The sequence below is a fragment of the Xenopus tropicalis genome, chromosome 9 (assembly GCF_000004195.4).
Source record: "Xenopus tropicalis strain Nigerian chromosome 9, UCB_Xtro_10.0, whole genome shotgun sequence".
NCBI classification, from domain to species: domain Eukaryota; kingdom Metazoa; phylum Chordata; class Amphibia; order Anura; family Pipidae; genus Xenopus; species Xenopus tropicalis.
This window is the reverse complement of record NC_030685.2, coordinates 38,922,100-38,941,216: the sequence shown is the minus strand read 5'-3', so window position 1 is coordinate 38,941,216 and position 19,117 is coordinate 38,922,100. Positions and strand designations below refer to the sequence as shown.

General features: G+C 32.7%; 1 protein-coding gene across 3 annotated transcripts in view; it reads left to right on the top strand.

Annotated features, from left to right (window-relative positions):
* The window catches only part of rbfox1 (RNA binding fox-1 homolog 1), a 362,503-nt gene that overhangs the window by 339,785 nt on the left and 3,601 nt on the right, over positions 1-19,117 (top strand). For 2 of the 3 annotated variants that reach the window (XM_002940457.5, XM_012971419.2), the window contains exon 11: positions 17,651-17,726. In XM_002940457.5, the coding sequence (XP_002940503.2) occupies positions 17,651-17,726 (76 nt within the window). Of the gene's footprint in view, positions 1-7,211; positions 7,265-17,650; positions 17,727-19,117 lie in introns of all 3 variants that reach the window. The other variant, XM_012971417.3, reaches the window with a different exon arrangement.

The following is a 19,117-nucleotide window of genomic DNA, read 5'->3' as shown; positions in this document are numbered from 1 at the left end:
ATATAGGATTGATATGAGTTATTGCTTAAGGGTTCTTTAAACTCATTTGGGGTAGGTTCATACACATTTCTTTGAAAGGTAAAACTCATCCATCTGCTAATTCCCAATTTACATCTTGAGCCTCCCCTCAATCCTGGGTCAGGGCAGGAAACCCCAGAAGGGTAATCTCTTCATTTTTCAATCTTCCCTTTTCTTTTGAATAGAAATGTGCATTGAATGCTAACCATATAGCAATAGTGACATCTGGGGGAAAATCTGAATTTGTCATGGACAGTAGCTTTATACTTTTATCACAATATGAATCCTTTAACAAAATTACATACTAGATGCAGTTTGTTAATCTTTCTTAATAATAGATTTTCTGTGTTTGCAATTAGATTTTAATTTGTAGAGCAACTTATAAATAAGCGACACAAATTCTACATTGCAAGCCTTTGTACTTTCTCTAATACATCTTTTCAAAGCCTGTAGGCTTTATTGTTCCTTTCCTAATTGGACTTTATGAGGCAAGTGAACTATTCTTTTGTAATCCCTGGCAGACTTGGTTGCACCATTAATGTGACTGAAATTGTATTCTATTGCTTAAGGCAAAATATGCTATATTTAAATATAGAAATGTCATACTGAACATGAATGCTCTATTCTGTTTCTTACTTTCCAGTGTTTAATAACAGTTACACTGTTCTAAACTCTTCTAATGCTACTATTCTGAATGCATTGTACTGTACCAAAGCAAATTTTATCTTTCAGTATGTTTGCAAATTTAAAAAGCACATTGAGAGTGGTATGATATTAGAAACAGATTTAACAAAGCTGTTATTAACAATTTAATAAGATTTTTCATTTGCATTCTGTCTTGTAAATTTCCATTATTGAACGTTACAGTATGTTAATCATAAAAGAAATCCATTGAAGTCTTTGTAGAAAAAGTAGACAACTGACCTTTTTTGCTGCACAAGAAGTGTCCCTAAGCATCAATGTAATAAGGTCATTTTCACAAGTTTACCTCTTGTTTGACAGTTTGCCGATTGTGCGGTGGCTATTAAAACATTAGACAGGTCAAGTAAATATTAAAGCAAAAGCCATTTATATTTAGATAAGAAGTATGTGATATTGTGTAATACTGCTGCATAACTTTCCTTAAACTCCCAGTTTTTGTAAAGGCAGAATATATTGTGATTACAGAGATTTCGATAAATGACATAGATAATGTAGATTATTAGGTATCAGTGTTGTTTGTACTTAAACTGCACTTCCATATTCAAGTTCTACACAACTACTGTTCCCCAACCAGTGCATACTTACAAAGTGAGTTCATGAAGCAAGGCCTCCAAGCTTGCTTTCCTGAGTTCCTCCTTATGGATCTGTTCAATGACTGCATTGTGGGATCTTACGAATTCATGACTTTTCCCTTCAATTACTGCAACCCCTTGCAATTCAGCAGTCAGAGTCTTCCTCTTATCTGACAACATCAGATGTACAACATCACATCATCCATACTGATATAGCTTTAAGTGCATATTTTTTATAAAGACCTTTAATATTAAAGCTTCATAAAGCTTGAAACATTTTGTATGACACCTTATACACAGATGTAAATTCTCTTTGCAGAGAAAAAAATATAAGAGGGACATGTTTTTAGAGGTTTATAATTGAACGAGATCGGGAACAGAAGAAGTATAAGAAAGTAAAAGAAAGTTTTATTTAAAAACATTATTTATATGAAAAGGAATTGATTGCTATAAGTGGCATGGTCACAGAAAGAAAAATATACCATGGGCATGTAAAAAAAAAAAAGTTCTACTTATGTAGACAGAGAAATGTGGGATTATTATTGCATTAAAATGATTTTGAGGTCTAAAATCCACATTTACTGATATATAGTGTTTTTTTCTTAGGTAAGTGCCATACATTTACATTTTGCTCTATTAAGTGTAGCTAAAGCCTGAAACAACCCTTTTAAAGAAAAGCCAGTTAAAAATACATGATGACAAAAACTTTAAGAAAATATGGTAGATATGGAGATGACATGAAAGGTCAGTTTAGGAGATTTTGAATGTTGGCATTATAAAAAATAGTAAGAGTGTAGAGGAATAACAGTAGCAAATTTAAAACATATCATTTAACTACCAATACATAAGTTAATCAGGGGTTACCAGAAAATGAAACACTGAAAGAGTTGGAATAACATTATGATAATTATGATCATGAGTTTTTTTAAATGCTTATGGAGTTCAGTGGAGAAACTAGGGTAAGCCACAACCAGCAGAGCTGAACAAGTAAATTAAAGACTATTTAGGTATAACTTAATAAGTCATTTATTTAATCACTTTTAAAGATGCAGTTTCTGTGGAGTGCAGGAACAAAAGGCATTATATTTTAATATCATAAATGGAAATGTATTTTTAAATCTATCATTCTTGAATTGTGGTATTGTGTGACACATGACTTCTTAATTTTAGAGATTTAGAGGTAAACTCTGAAAGGTTTCATTCTTGGCTTTTTATGAATACAACCACATAAATGTAGATACAGCAAGCCTATAAAGATTTTCATCCAGGTCATAATATACAGTATCTCTAAAGTAAATCTAAAGCAGCTGAAAAAATACTCAGATAGTTGTTTTAGACTTATGGCTACTAGGTAGGTACTTTAAGTATAGAATAGTTTTTTTTTTACTTGTAAACTTTACAACTATCACTTGTGTTGAAGTCTATAAATTATGTTTAATAACCTAATACATGCCATTTTTACTGATTTCCATATGAAATATGCATGCTAAAGAGAAATGTAGGATGTGTGTTCTGGCAAGGCTAGAAGAAAAACACATGTTGGTTATACAAGCAAACCAATTCAAACAATGGTTGAATATATCAGTGGTTCCTAACTGGTACTCATCAACACTCTCGACCTCTCACCAGTGCTGGTCTTCTTGATATTGCAGTTGTATCACAGTTATACAATCAACATGTGTGGTTCTGTCCATATAGCTAATCTTGATCTTGGAATAGCAAGTTACTGGACATCTGGCTGGCTTTTTCATATAGTAGGTAATTACAAATTAGCATTAGAGTATTTACATGGCTAGTGTAATTGTACAAAGAAGCTAGAAGGACAATCAATTGGATTAGTATGCATAAAAGTGACAATTGGGGGCCTGTGCACTTCTGGCCAGGCTACTGGCCCAAAGCATGCACCATTAGCCATCAGACTTTACTGTTTTAAAATTAAATCATTTAGTAAACATAGCCAGATAATCATGCAGTTGTCAGAACCATATGGACTACTTTAGCTAAAAGGGAATCCAGAAACCAGAGATTTTTGGTGAGCACATGTTGCAGAGTCACAGCTTTGCTTAGTTTTTCAGAGTAAATTGTTTTTAATTAAATTCATTAATCGGTTTTGTTTTAATGCTTATTTCAATGTACATCAAGACATGGGGCAGAGTTATTAAAGTGTGAAATTAGAGCTCACCATAGTAAAATTCCGTAACTCCCTGGTGGGATTTTTAGAGGCATATTTATTAAGTGGGGAGCGGCATTTTTTGTGTGGTGAGCAAAAATTTCACACTTTGAAAAATCTGCCACCAAGTGTCAATTTTAATGAAAAACATTAAACTGCTTGGTTGAGTGTTGTATGGCCCCTATTCTCATTTGTTTGCATGCATGTGGCTGCAGAGGAGCATGCTGTGCCCTTTTTATTGGCTGAAAACACTGAAATTGCTTTTAATTGCTGAGACTGGGTGTGTGTCTAACCATTCTGGATCATGCACAAGAAATGTAAAGATTTGTAAACAGTATATTTGATTTAACCAAATTGACAATTTTGCTTCTTACAGGGAAATGTATACAAAAACATAACTAAGTAATCTTCCATTACAGGTGTACAAGTTTGTAAATCTATTATTTCTTAATTGCCTTTTTCTGATTTAATTAGATACATTTTCACAAAGATGGGTAGAGGATAGCTAACTAGATAAAGATAGCTAAATAAAGATATAGGTACAGAGAATACATTATAAACAATGAATCATTTGAATTGTTATATTGTTTAATTAAATACATACTCGATTAATTGATATCTTGGCAAAAAGGTTATTTTTTGTAAAATGGAAAACCAAATTGTTTAATTAATAAGGGAAATTTACAAAACACACTTTTTTTTGGAAATTTAAATATTTATTTTCTTCTTGGAGTAGATCTTAGGAGACTGAACACATGGATGCACTGATCTGACTAATCAGTCCACATATTGATGGATCATTTAGTATGCGTGTAGAAAGCATGTACAGTGCATTTCTCAAACACTTTATTGTTGTTTTTTACATGACAATGTTATTCTTTATAATGGAAAAAAAAAGGTCAGAAAATATTTTTTTTTTGTTGGAACACATGCACAGATCATTATTCCGTCTGGTTGGAAATAGATCCAACTGTACAAAAATCAGCATGTGAGGTAAAATGTCACTAAAGTCATGTGGCTATGGCTTCACATCAACAGTAAAGTTCCTCAACCTATGGGCTTTTTGTTTAAAGGATCACGTATACCAAGCAGAGAACCCATTTAAAAACCTCAGTTAGTGATTTTACTCTTTAATTTTCAGAGCTGTATGTGGAGAAATTTGATCATTATATTAGGGAAAATTCACAGTTTAACTTAATTATAAATATATAGCTTGTCTCAAATTTGAATGATTTGATTCCAAAGTAAAAAACTGATCAAACTCAAATATTCCTGCAGGGATGTTGTCATGACATAGTAATAATGCAAGGTTTTGTCAGGAACTAACTGGGAACTGCCTTGTAATGTAATGGGCCCATCACCCCAACTATCACCCGAACATTTATAGCTGTGCTTTAAATCTTATTCTGCTTTGTGACAACTTCCATTGAGATTTGAGAGCCAATTTATCAATGGTTGAATTGGAACTTTAACTATGATCCCAATTTTTTGTCCTAAAATGTACAAATTAAAAAAAATGAGTTTTTAAGATGTTGGTGAAATAAAAAAAAATAAAAATGAATTTTTGATATTTATTAAGTAAAAGAAAACTCAAAAAAGCACAAATGTAAAACCTCATTATCTAAACCTTAAGTTTTTAACTTTTTAAGAGTTTGTAGACACATTGAAAATGATGAGTAGAATGTGAATTTTTTTTAATATTTTTATTTTTTTAGATTTTGCAATATATAAGCAAACATTTGAGTTTGGTAAATTTCTGAGTTTATTTGAATTAAAAAAATGAATTTTGATAAATAGTTCTCACCATCTTGTACCAACAGATGGCATTGGAAGCACCATAATAAGTAAAGTACAGCCTTAATGAGTTGCTTTATTCATATATTTTGATAAGCCAGAACACAATAGTGTATTGTCAATAAAACTTTAAATAAGGTCACAATCATACCTTTGACAAGAGGGTTTTAAAAAAAGTAAATAATGACATTTCATAAATTTTATGGTAGACAAATAATTTTTAATAAAATTGATGGATGTATCTGTTGACCAGTAATGTATTGACAGTATGCCTTTAAGTGCAGTGACCTTCACAGCTTACTTGCCCTGGCTATGCTAAAGAAATTGATATTACTCCTATGTCTGGGAGCACTACCATAGAAAAATGTGACCTCTTTTATAACAGGTCTGCTTCTACACACACACAGATTTTTTTGTATTTATTTGGCTTGAAATTGATCCAGAATCACAAGCAGAAGATTGATTTCTAGCAAACTGTCTAATAAAAATTCATAATTTTAAAAAGTGCAAGTATTTCATATAATAATGCAGTTAAACCTAATATTTTTACTTTTGTTGTTCATGTATAGGAACATAATGCTCGCATTAATGGAGAGACAGAGTTTAAAGTATATAATATATACAAACACAGTGCCACATCTAAACTGTCCTCCTTGATTTAATTTCAAAAAGGTTTCATTTTGTTATAACTAGCTGCACTGATATTTGTTTATGGAATACAAGAGGTATAATTATTTATAAAGCTGTGAAAAATATGCCTTCACTATGGAGTTCTTCTCAATTCCATATATGAATATTATTCACTAAAGAGGAAAACATGTTTTTTTTAATCTCAAATGTGCCCTGTTATTAAAAATTACAAGCTAATACTATAATAATAATAATAATAATAACAACAATACTGTAGGGTTTGTTTGCCTCTATAAGACACTCAAATAATACCAGTTTCAATCAGTATGAATATTGTAGGATGTTCGTCACAGAAAAAAATAGAATGGAAGATAGTGTATAAATACCAGGGTCACAGGTCAGCAACTGCTACAATTCAAATGCCAATTAAAACTTAAAACAATATCTATACTATATAAAATAAAATAACAACAGATCCTTAACACAACACAAGTATATTTCTTCACACACTTGCTAGTGTGTATTTTTGCATGGCTTTCTTTCCACAGACCAACATAAGGATAAAATACTCAGGCTAAGAGTGGGGGCACATCATAGAAAAACTATTTTGTGTTCTGTCAGGTTGGGAATAATTAAACATTCTCTGTAAAATATTAGGTAATAATTTGGCTTCATTTTCCTTGTCTTAATGCTAGTATGTGCTGGTGGCCCATTGCATATGCTTCTTTTGCCCATTAATTACAGTGGCCTTGATAATGATAACTTGGCAATGATAACTGAAAATCATTGTTGACCTAAAAAGGTGAATTAAAAAAAACCAATATGCTTTTTTCCTTTTTTCACTAGTTGTATCAACATAACTAACTCTGTTCTTTTTGTCTTCTGGTCAGTTATACAGTAAATATAAAAAAATTAAGCAAATAAAGGAAAAAAGACAGAAAAAAGGGAGACGTCATTATGTGATTTTTTTTTTTAATAAATATATATATTCACGCAGTATACACTGGCCCATTTCTGTTCTAAACAGCCAAACCAAATTCCAAAATTCAGGTTATTTGGACATTTAGATTAACAAAATGTATTTGTATGTGTGAGCAAATTCTAGCTGTTTAACACTTAATGGTAGCATTTTCCATATTTTATATATTTTTTGTAGTATGCTGTGATCATATTTTATCATGATAATGCTTATTTATTCTGTAGATCTAAAATATCCCATTAAATTTAGACTTATTTTCAATGCCCATCTATATACATCAGCTGAAATAGCAGATACTACATTTTTAGTCAGAAACCAGTATTGTGAATTTTATCTTCTTTTACAGAAATCAATTCGTCTTCGTTGCAGCAGATGAAATTTCTTGTAACTCCTCTTCAGGTAACAACCATTGATACTTTTTTTTTTAAAAAAAAAATCCATCTAGTTCTAAACATCTTTTTTCTCTAGCTTCAGTTAATCACTTTAGAATGCTCTATTTAAAAAAAATCAGGGTTTCAATCTTGGTTTCATTATATCAATAGCCCAAGGACTCTTCTCCACTGCAAGCATTAGGCAGTTGTGCTGACTGTGATTGTTTATTTGGAGTCTCATTTTAATTCGATCTATTGATGTGATACTGCAATAGCTTCTTTCAGATCTGGAATGCCGAGAAGCATATTTTTACCCTTTCAGAGCAAATCAATGAAAAAATGGATTTGCTTGATATCTAAGTGGACAATAAATATAAATCTTTCAAACAATATTTTTTTAACCTGTATAGCTTAGGTGTACTGTGAACACAAAACACTTCCAAATTATTTTGTGATTTCAACCAATAATGTCATACTAAAGATAAACAATGAAGTAGGACTTGTACATTATACAGAGAAGATGTGTAAAGTTCAAAAATCAGAAACAATATTATGGGTTTTTTTTTTTTACAAAATGCACCTTTCTCCCAATTTCCACACACATCTTTCAGACAGAATTATAGTACCCCATTTTAGGTTTTGCTTATGAGCATCCTATACTAGTGCATTCCTATAGGATTGCCAATAGATGCAAGGCTCAGCATAAAACCTATACTTAAAACATAGGCAAGGGAACCCAGTTAAATCCAGGGCTCTATTGCAAAGAAAAGCAATGTGCCAGTTGCAGGAACAAAAACATGGGAAAATGTATTGCATAGCAAGGTGCTTTTCCCCAAAGTGGTCTTAACATGCCAAAGCAACAGCAGGCCAAAATTAAATCTTTGCTAATATGTTTGAAAATAAGCACTCACTTTTTGCAGTATCTGGCCAAATCCTTAATGTTCAGGTGAATCAAAACATAACTGAATTGAATCCCTGAAAGTACTGCTATGTGAAGCTCTGGAAAACTGTGTGTGACAATTTTTTATGTATAAATAAAGCCATTTTTATCCTTCCTTAAATATTCAAGTTGTTTTCTTGATTTTGGTTGGGTATTTTTTAAAGTGTTTTGTAGAGGATTTGATGCATCTCTATTCAAGTATACTGGGATTCAAAGTCCACCCAGAATTACTTAATTAAGCAACTGTGTTTGGATCCACTTTAAAAAAGGCTCCCTACTATATCTTTGTATGAAAATTACATAGCTCATAGTATTGCTACACCTAAAGAAAGAATGGGGCATTTTTCAGACTTCTTTTAAATCCTCATTTGGGAATTTCCAGTTTGCTCTTTAATAAAACATCACCATGCACCGGTGACAACTCAGCTAATCTAAACCGATGTCAATGGCAAAACATTTCTATTTGTTAATTAATTAGCATTTTGTGTCACATAACAGAAAATACATTTAGATGGAAAACACCTGTTCCCAAACATTATGTCATTTTTAGGTTATTATACAATTACATTTATATCATGATTTTTAAAACATAGGTGGGAAAAATGCATGATTTTTTCTCTCTCAGGACAATTACAGATAGTCTTTATAAAAAGGCTATTGCACTAAATTAAGTTTAACACATTACAATAAAACAACAGGAAATCAATAGTTTATTATGTTCTAGTTTTCTCCCCTTCACTGTATATTTGCTGTTGGCAAGACTTATTTTGTGCTCAAGTAATTATTAATCTTTAAAATATAGATTTAAGGGTGCTGTTACCCTGTAAAGAAATTACATGAGCATCGCTTCATATAAATGTCATGCTAGTTACATTTGTCCAAGATTCAATCAGTTTGATATAGCATCTAGTATACTGTAGAAACAGTAATGCACTGTACACTATTATACTACCGTCATCTATGAAGAACATGCAACACTCGCTATTTTTTTTTTATATAAAACAAACTGCAGAGCAAAGAACTGTTCTATTCCTAATAGCACTTATAGTATTCACAATCTTTTATACTTATGCCTTGAACAAAGTGTCAGTTTTAATGCATAGGGTGCAATGTGCAAAGTATGCAATGCACAAACACAAGAGACTCCTGATATTACCTAGAGTTTTTTTCTAGGGTTGCCTTTGCATATTGTGTCCAAACATGCAACTAAATGCAGCTAGAAACTGCATGCTAATTTCATTCCTGGTGCTATTAGCAGCTCTGCGTCAGAAATACAAGAAATAGTGCAATTTACAACTCCAGTTATGAAATGCAATAAAAATTAAAATCAATCTGAGTAAGTTATTATTTATTAAACAAAACTGCAGTAATGATCATTAAAGGTGCTTTCGTCTACAGTCTCTCTTGTACTTGTACAAAGTGCACCTGATCTACAATGAAGCTCATGCACAATTATGTACATTTTAATGCACCAGCTGCTATTATACCAAGTGCATTGACATCTTGCAGCTGCTATCACGGGAAAAAATATGGTATTGTGTGTTAAAAAAACACATGAACTTCCTCCTAAAATAACACATTGCACTAGCACTCAAAAATGAATCAAGCATTCCTAATACTTACACAGCTTTAACTTTGATCCACTCATTTTAAACATGTGTTTCCCTTAAAGGCAATGTTTGTAACATATAGACTAATACACAGAAGTCTGACAAATATCTGTATTAGGAGATGAACCCTGGCATTTTTTGTGCCTTGTGCTATGTGGTGACAGAGACAATTACATGTGGCTATTTGCCTTGCAATGCCTTAGGGTTCAAATCAGTAGTTCTATCATCACTCCTGTAGCATTGTGTGTCTACAAACAATAAAAGTCAGATCTCATCATAACTGTATCAAGCTCATATATTATGTGCTGTAAGATTTTTTTTTTGTGTAAGCATTGCTTTAATTGTTCAGTTAAAGTCATCAATCGGTAAAGATTGTTCATAATGCATAGCAAACAATGCTTTTTAACCTTTTTAAATCAAACATATTTTGTAAGTGTTTATGCTAAAGTAACTAACACACAGATGAGAACAGAGTATGTTTGATAACATTTATGCTGTTTCTCAGAAAATTTCTGAATTATTTTGAAACCAATTCTTCAGTTTATGTACTTCAGAACACTTCATTATTTTTCAGTTTGTGTAATAATAATAAAGCTTCCATTTCCCCCATAATATAAACAAATAAAATAAATACAAAAAATACAATATTTACATTTGTTTTGCCATTTTTTCTTTTGTGTAAATATAGCTTTATCCTTGCTTATTGTGTTCAGTTAAGCTTGAAATAAAGGGTTGGGTTCAGCTGCTCCACCTGAGGCTGCACTCTGCATTGAGCAACCAGATTTTTGAGATCAGAATTGTCTAGGGATGCAAGTTTTGGTAAGTGAGCACTTCTTGCACCTGTGCCCCAGGGAATAATAAATGAGTCTTATCATGTTCCCTAGAAATGGAGCCAATGTTTTAAAAGTTTAGACCATGTGAACATGGCCATAATACATAAAAAGGACAGTGTAACCCCTTTTAAACATTGGTTCAATGAATAGGGCTATGTTTGCCTATTTTGTTGCCTATTTTGTAATTATAAAACATCTATTTTTTGTTATTTCTTTCTCTGGACAGGGGCAACTTGAAAATTAAACTACAGCTTCTTCTTGAGTGCAGGTATATGGTGCGGAACAGCAGCCCTCTGCTCACCTCCTCTCCATGTACCTGCACTCAAGGGGAAGCTGTACTTTTTAGTGCAGGGAAATGGAGCTGCTTAAGGGAGCGGATCTGCTTCTCTCAGTCTGCAGAAAAAACGTAGGCTGAGATAAGTGGAGGAAACAATAGGCAAAACATATGTTCAGCACAAGCCCTATTTGTTAAACCATTTACCTTTAAATGTAATTGCTTTCAGGGCACTTTTTAGGGATCTTTTAACCATTAAATAAATATTGACATATGTGAATTTCTCTTCAATTCACTCTTTCTCTTAAAACATTAAACATGTTTGAAAAGATAACACTCTGTACTTTCTGTGGCTTTTATAATGAATACTCATTAACTAATAAAAACACATTCAATCCTGTTTTGGCCTCAGTGCCATTATCATTTTGACAGCATTTTCTATCTGTACAGTTCTAGGTCAGTTCACATGACTAGTCTAATGTGACATCATGACAAGATTAGGTTAAGCTGGGGTTTATGATTTATATACAGTATAAAGATTCTGCAATCTGAAGCTGTTTTGATCATTTGAAAGTGAGGATAATGTTAAATTGTTTGCACCTGTTTTAAACCTTGTGCCATTGCATGCCTTACTGCATAAATTTGGTGTGGGAAATGTGATTTGATGATGAAAATCAATTAATGTAACAAAAAAAAGAAATCCGTAGCAAATTCATCTTTTCTTTGCTTGAAATTTTGTTTACATTACCAACAGTCATAATATTTTACAACCCACAGCAAAGAATTATATTTAATTAGAAATACAACAACATATGTCATGTTGCGATGTCTCCTTATTTCATTTTTTCCATACAGTATTATTTAAGCAAAAGAAGATTTCTCTTTAGTTTAATGTAATAAGCACCATTTAATTTGATATTACTTGCACTTCCCAATCCAACAGAGTTCATAACAACTTCAACTTTCAAATGACTGGTCACTGGTACAAGTAAATAGGTTTTATAACATAATGCCAAGTATTCTAATAAAATAATTGCAATTGCAGCAATCCAGATTGCCAAAGGACATCACAAATTCATTGAAATATAACATATTAAATGACTTGACAAAAGTCTAAAATATTATCATTTACCACATGCCATGAACCAATATGACAAGTAAAATGAACTTTGATGCACTGTGCTTATTTACTGAGTGCTAAAATCTGAAATCCTTACCAATACATGTTTTAAAGAATTAAAAAAAAAACCAGAGGTATAGGTAAACACTAATTTGTGATGTTAGTAATGCATATACTGTACATTTCAATACAGAACCTAAAATATATTAATTTTGATGGGTAGCATTGTATGCTAATAAACCTAAAACAAGTCTTGAAGATCTAGTATAATTAAATCTAATGCAACTGGACTTGTTAAGTAATCATACTACTGTAGATATACCATGACCTGGATGAATGAAAATCTTCATAGTCAAGTCTTGAAGATAGTTGTGGTTTAAAGGAAGGAAGGCAACAAAATGAGAAATACAGCAATTCCTTCTTTTATATGCAATATCATTAGTAAATTAAACCAACATATATATACAGATGCAGCCAAGTTTCTTTACCGTGTTGTGTTATGTCTCTACCAGTTAACACAGGGAAAAAAATACAAAAATTTGCCACCAGGTGGTTCATGGTCTATGGCGTTTTCTATTATATTTTGCTGGCAAGTCTTTGCACTCTATTACCATCTAGAGGCAGGTTTTTAACAGTCAAAATGGTGTCTGCACATGGTGAGACACAATGGGAAAATTTGCTGGCTGCTTATATATGTACTGTATTTAACCATATCAAATAACCATTTATTCATTTTGGGAAATGTATACTTCTGTTTTTTAATGAACCCACTGACTTTTCATACCTCTTTTTACTGTTGACATACTTTTAAAAATGCAATTAGTCTTTGCAATTGAAACATCAGTAGGTTGCTGCATTGACACATTTGTATATTGTTTAATGATTTGATGGTCTGCTGTGTCTTGTAGTTCTTACTTTAAATTCAGTTATGCAACATATGTTGATGCTTGCAACTAAATTGGAAATAAATTGGGAATTGTAACAATGTATTACTAACTGAACAATCAAATATTTTGTTGTGTCTTTAGCTAAGAAAAACAGTATCATCCAAACATATGCATTTAGGGAATGATCATAAAGTGCAACATATGTTGATGCTTGCAAATAAATTGGAAATAAATTGAGAGTTGTAACAATTTATTATTAATTGAACACTCAAATATTTTGTTATGTCTTTAGCTAAGAAAGTATCATTCAAACATATGCATTTACGGAATGATCATAAAGTGGTAAATTGTTACTTTGTTTTAGTAGACAGTGTACTTTTTGTACACTGTATTCTGTCTAAATTGTACAATATTCTGATTTATTTGACATTATAATTCTTCTTGGTTTCAAGCTACTGTTGAACAATTTGACTTCTAGCTTTGAACTAATTGGGTTTGCTGCTGTTATTAGAAACTGGGCTTATTTATTGGCCATTCCTCTTACAGTCATAAAGGTTGTTTTAACTTGATACTGCGACAGAATTATGGCAAGAAGTCTAAAGTTGGGCATTAGTAATGAGCAAATCTGTCCCGTTTTGCTTCACTGAAAAATTTGACATGCACAACTTTTTTCGACGTGCACAAATTTTTTTTTTACGCTGTAACTTTTTTGATGCAACGGCAACTTTTTTGACATGACCCCAACTTGTTTTCTTTCCTCATGCGGAATTTTGCAGTAAATCCATGCCAAGCAAAAAAATGTGCTAACTACTAGTGGCCATACTAGTGGCCAATCAAATTACAACTATCAGACTACAAGCCTTTGGAGCAAGGACCACATCAATAAGCTGATATGGTCCTCGATCTTACGGTAAAATCAACAAAATCAAGACCAGATCAACATCTGGCCTATTGTGTGTGCAACATTTAGCAGCAGCAATTGCAAGGTTTACACAACAGACTCTCAAGATTTAGCAGCAGAAATTGCAAGGATTACACAACAGACTCTTATATTTTCATTCATATCCTTTATGCAATAATGAAGCAAAGTATCTCATGAGAAAACCTTGTGAAGTTAAATTTGTCAGGTGAATGCATATATTAGTAATGTTGGAAGGATGGGGTAGAGAATATGAATCTATAGATATCTAAAGTGTTTATGGATGTTTGTTTTTTATAAATATGAGGCAAAAGCAATGCTTTGATTTGGTTAGTAAGGTAGGAAAAATGTTCTGGAGGATTAACAAGGTATACTAAAACTTAAACTTTTTGCACACAGCAGTCATATGCGTAGGCATATATTGTTTTTTGACTAAATATAATGAATTCTGTAATACAAGGTTTTCACCATGACAGAGCCATTTTGATGTTATTTATTGGGAGGTTTTGCATCTATTTTTGAATAGTTTATTATTTGCCACAGAGTTAGGAAAGGCGGAAAAGAGAACAGAACCTAAAAGAGCTTTTCTTTGCATTAATAGACTAACCCCTATATGTAATAAAAAGGCCCAGGAGCAGAGCAGTAACTCATAGCAACCACTAAGATGTTTGCTTTTAAACAGGTGGACACTAAAATCCACCTGCTGATTGGTTGCTATAGGTTACTTCTCCTGGGCAAATGCAGTGCCTTATATAATATAACCCCATAAATATGAAATAAAAAAGCAGAAATATGAAAAAAGTATAACATCAGTTGCTAACGTTTATGTACATCAGGATTACAAGGGATTCCCTGGTGTATTTAAATGTCTTTAATGGCATAAATTGCTGCTGTTATGCCTATTAAGAAATAGCATATTTCTTTTTGGGTCTTGCCCTTAAAGAAACAGTAACACCTAAAAAATGAAAGTTTTTTAAAGTAATTAAAATATAATGTACTGTTGCCCTGCACTGGTGACACTGGTGTGTTTGCTTTAGAAATTCTACTATAGTTTATGTAAATAAAACGCTTAAATGGTTGCCCCATGGCTACACAGCAGCTTATTCATATAAACTGTAGTAGAGTTTCTAAAGTAAACACACCAGTTTTACCAATGCAGGCCAACAGTAGATAGTGTTCTTATTACTTTAATACATTTTTATACTTGGTGTTACTGTTCTTTTAAAGCCTTGTAAAGAAGTTTACCTTAGACTATATAACTATATAGACTATATAGTACTATATTAATACTATTAGACTATTATATAGTCTATTATAGTATATAGAATAGAGTATAATACTATACTATATATAGCATATAATATAATACTATATAGACTATAAAAGGTAAATAAATGGCAAATAGAATAGCATCCCATACTGATCCCAATTGACAGCTTTCTTAAATTAAATGAACAATGTCTCTGTTTTATGTATGGGAGTGCAATAATAGGGACAAATAAGAACTTGAGTAATGAGAGATATTATAGAATGTGCAAGTCAAATACAGTGGGAAAGCTGCAGTTGTTTAGAATATGGTTCATAACTGAGTGGAACGGACACTAACCATAAAAACCATAGAAAAGTTAACCCATAAATACAATAAACGTGTGAGGAGTATGTAGGTGTTTCAATGTTTACCCTATACAAGGCATTCTGTCACAGAATCCAGCATTATTACAATTTTAATAAAAAATTTTAGCGTATTATCAAATACTGATAATAGGTTTCTTTTGCAGAAAATAACAAGCCTTCAATATAAATACGTTAATTTTTGCATTATTCATTACAGAGATGTGTAAAAATATAGGCTAGGCTTTTATGTTTATCATATATAACAATCCCAATACAGTATTATAGATAGTTTGTTATCATTCATTTTAAAATATAAAGTACTTCCAATGACATTTACATATGTGTTTCTCTTTCTTTTCTTCATACATTAATATATTATGGATACAATCAGTTGTGGTTGATTCATGCTCTTGGAAAGACCAAGAAGACTTTATGTTGTGATGCCTGGAATCTGGTGTTTTTATGATCCCAGGCCTTGACAGCTTACAGGTTATGGTTGTATAATGCTAATATTGATAAGATAAGAAACCTCCAAGATTTTGCTATAGAGAGCTACCAGCAGTATTAATAAGAGATTTTGTTTATTTATTTATATTTGAAATGGGGAGCCCCATCAATGCTTGTTGTGGCAGTTTGCGAAGATTTAGACCACTAACTGAGTATATGATCTCATACACTCTGGACCAAAATCGTTGGCCTTAAGGACATTGCCACCATACATGATAAGGCTGTACCCTCCCCTCCACATCCCCAGAAACACAATGGGCTGTATGCACTGTTCATTTTATGTATTCAAGTACCATCTTAAAAGGGATTTGTAACCGGACTCCAGCAGTGAGGTATTGATAGACCTATAAGCTATTGAATCCGATATTTTTTGTCATTTTTTCTTGTCCATTGGATATCCTACATCTTTTTCCCATGCCCACATATATAAGGTCTGGCTGGGAACAAAGAATTCCTTTGGAATAAGGATGATTAACACATATAGCTTCCAGATAAGATATCAAGCGTTTGTCTTGATCTTTATATTTTGATTTAAGGAAATTGGAAACTTGCATAAATCTATGCTGTTCTGATGCGGGCTGAAACGATTTGTTAAAATCTATTCTATTTCAGTTGACCTACTCTTTCATACATATGTTTCATAGTATTAATGCCCATTAATTCCCACCATTGGTAAGCTCTCCTATCAATACCTGGGGGAACTCTGGATTGCCTATTATTTCATATTTCATATGGCATTTTATATTATCCCAAATTAATAAAGTATTAACATTGAGGTTAGGTTGTCTGGTCTAAAAATATAGGGGACCCAAGGCATGGTTTTCAATGTAAAAGGGTAAATTAAAGCTTCATCCATATCAACCCATTTGGTGGGTATAGTAGGATATTGCTGCTAATTGGGCTGCCTGATAGTATTTAGCAAAGTCTGGGACACCAACAGCGCTTTTCGAGATGCTATCATTGTTGATACTCTTAGATAAAGTTTAGAAATTGACGTTGGAGGACATTAAGATCTGCTTTAGGTATAGGGACTGGTAGCGTCCTAAAATAGTAGAGAATTTTCAGAAGGAGGGATATCCTGATCGCATGGATTCGGGTGATCCAAGATATTTCATATTTAGACCAATTTTCCAGAGTTTTTGGTATCGATCTTCATTGCTGAGAGTAGTTGGTTTTGTATAAGTCGAATATACTTGTTAGTTTAACCCCCCCTAGGTACTTTAAATATGAAGTTTTCCACTTAAAGGCAAAATTCAATTTGAGGAGTTTTACTATAGACTTGAAAGGTTAATATTAAGAGCCTGTGATTTTGTATAGTTAATATTTAGCCCAGAAAAGTTGCCAAAGGTTTCAAAAGTATTAAGCACATTGGGGAGAGTTGTCAAGGGTTTGGTCAGCATAAGTATATCATCTGCAGAAATACACATTTTATGAAGCGATGGTCTGAGAGAGGCCATTTATGTTGATGCTGTTTCGAAAATAGGATTCCAAATGTTTTTAGAACTAATAAAAATTAAATTGGAGAAAGCACACTCATGTTATATTTAAGAGATGATATGAATTTAAGTTATTCTATTATATTACACTATTTTGGCTACTTTTGTATTATTTTGTTGAAATTCTTTATTGTGTAAAAATTTGTACTTACAAGTATTTAATTTGTATAGTATTAACTCATTTTAATGATTTGCAGTTTTATTTTATTTTTAGTTACGGACGAGTTTATGCTGCCGACCCCTACCACCACACACTTGCTCCAGCAGCCACCTACGGCGTTGGTACCATGGTAAGCATGTTTTATCTGCTAAATATTTAAATATATGAAAACTTTTACTGGCAATTGTATATTTAGTGGACAAAAAAGCAGTTTACCAGCCCCATTTAAATGTTAATATGGGGGGTCCTTAGTTATAATACCACACTGCCCTGCAATGAGTGGGGAGGACCTAGAAAAACTTCATGCCATTCTATAAGCCCATATAGGCACTCACACTAATTTTCACTTTTTATTTCTTTTTTTTTTTTTTTACAGTTGTCACACTGTACAAGCCTGTTGCAGGGCAGCAGAGGGGTGTCAGGATGGCATAGGTTAGGCAGATAATTAGGTGAAATTATGGAGGGATATGTAAATAAGCACTCACCTCAAATATCACCCTAAATGACCCTCAGGTTACAGCACCTCAGCAAGGTTACAGAAACACCAGTGTAACAGTCACAGTGTAATAGTTTAAAAGATATATTGGACAGCTCACTCAAAATCTCACCCAAACTGGCCTTCACACTGAGCTCCATTAGAGCATAACAACATTACAGAAACATTGGTGTATTAAACACCTTGCTACAGTTCCAGGGTTATCTAGGGCAGCAAATATGCACTCACCCATAATCTGACCCTATTGGTCTTTCGGCTGGGCCCTTTTATCTCATAACAGTGGTCCAGATATATACTATTTTGGTGTATCAGTCATGCTGTTATAGTTCCAGAGCTATCAAGAGCACCAGTAAGCTGCTTTCTATTAATCCCCAGCTGGCCAACAAACTTAAAATCCATAGTTAACCTCTACCTAAATTGCATCTTTCAAAGGTAGATGATATACGATAGGTCATAGATGCAAATAAATGTGTCAACTAGCTAGTTGGTCATGTCTACAGATCCCCACCTTACTGATTAATGGGGATGTTAACCTTTAGACAATAGTCTGAATTTGAAAAGCCTCTGTCAGGAAGAAAATATATTTCCTCTTTATTATTTAAAAAGTTTAGTTTTCAAGCTACCAAAATCAGCACTGGTATAACTATCTCTCCTCTGCTCTCCCCTCCCTCTTTGGAAGAGATCACCAACACCAACTTGCATTCTGCCCAAACAGGAAGTTGAAACTGAACTGGTTACTTCAAATGCCTTACCTCTTTGCTTTATTTGCATTTCATTGGCTGATTCTTGCCAGCCATTGATATCAGATTTGCAAAAGAAGCAGGAGAGGGAGGGCATGCCCAGAGAGAGAAGAGAGCAGATCATGGCAGCACTGATCCTAGGCTGTAGCTTCAAAACTTAACATTTTATATAATAAAAATAAATGACAAAAATGTTTCTTTCTAAAGGGGCTGTTTCATTTCAGACTCCTGTCTGAAGGTGAATATCCCCTTCAAATGAATTCATCAGAATTTTTATATCCTTCT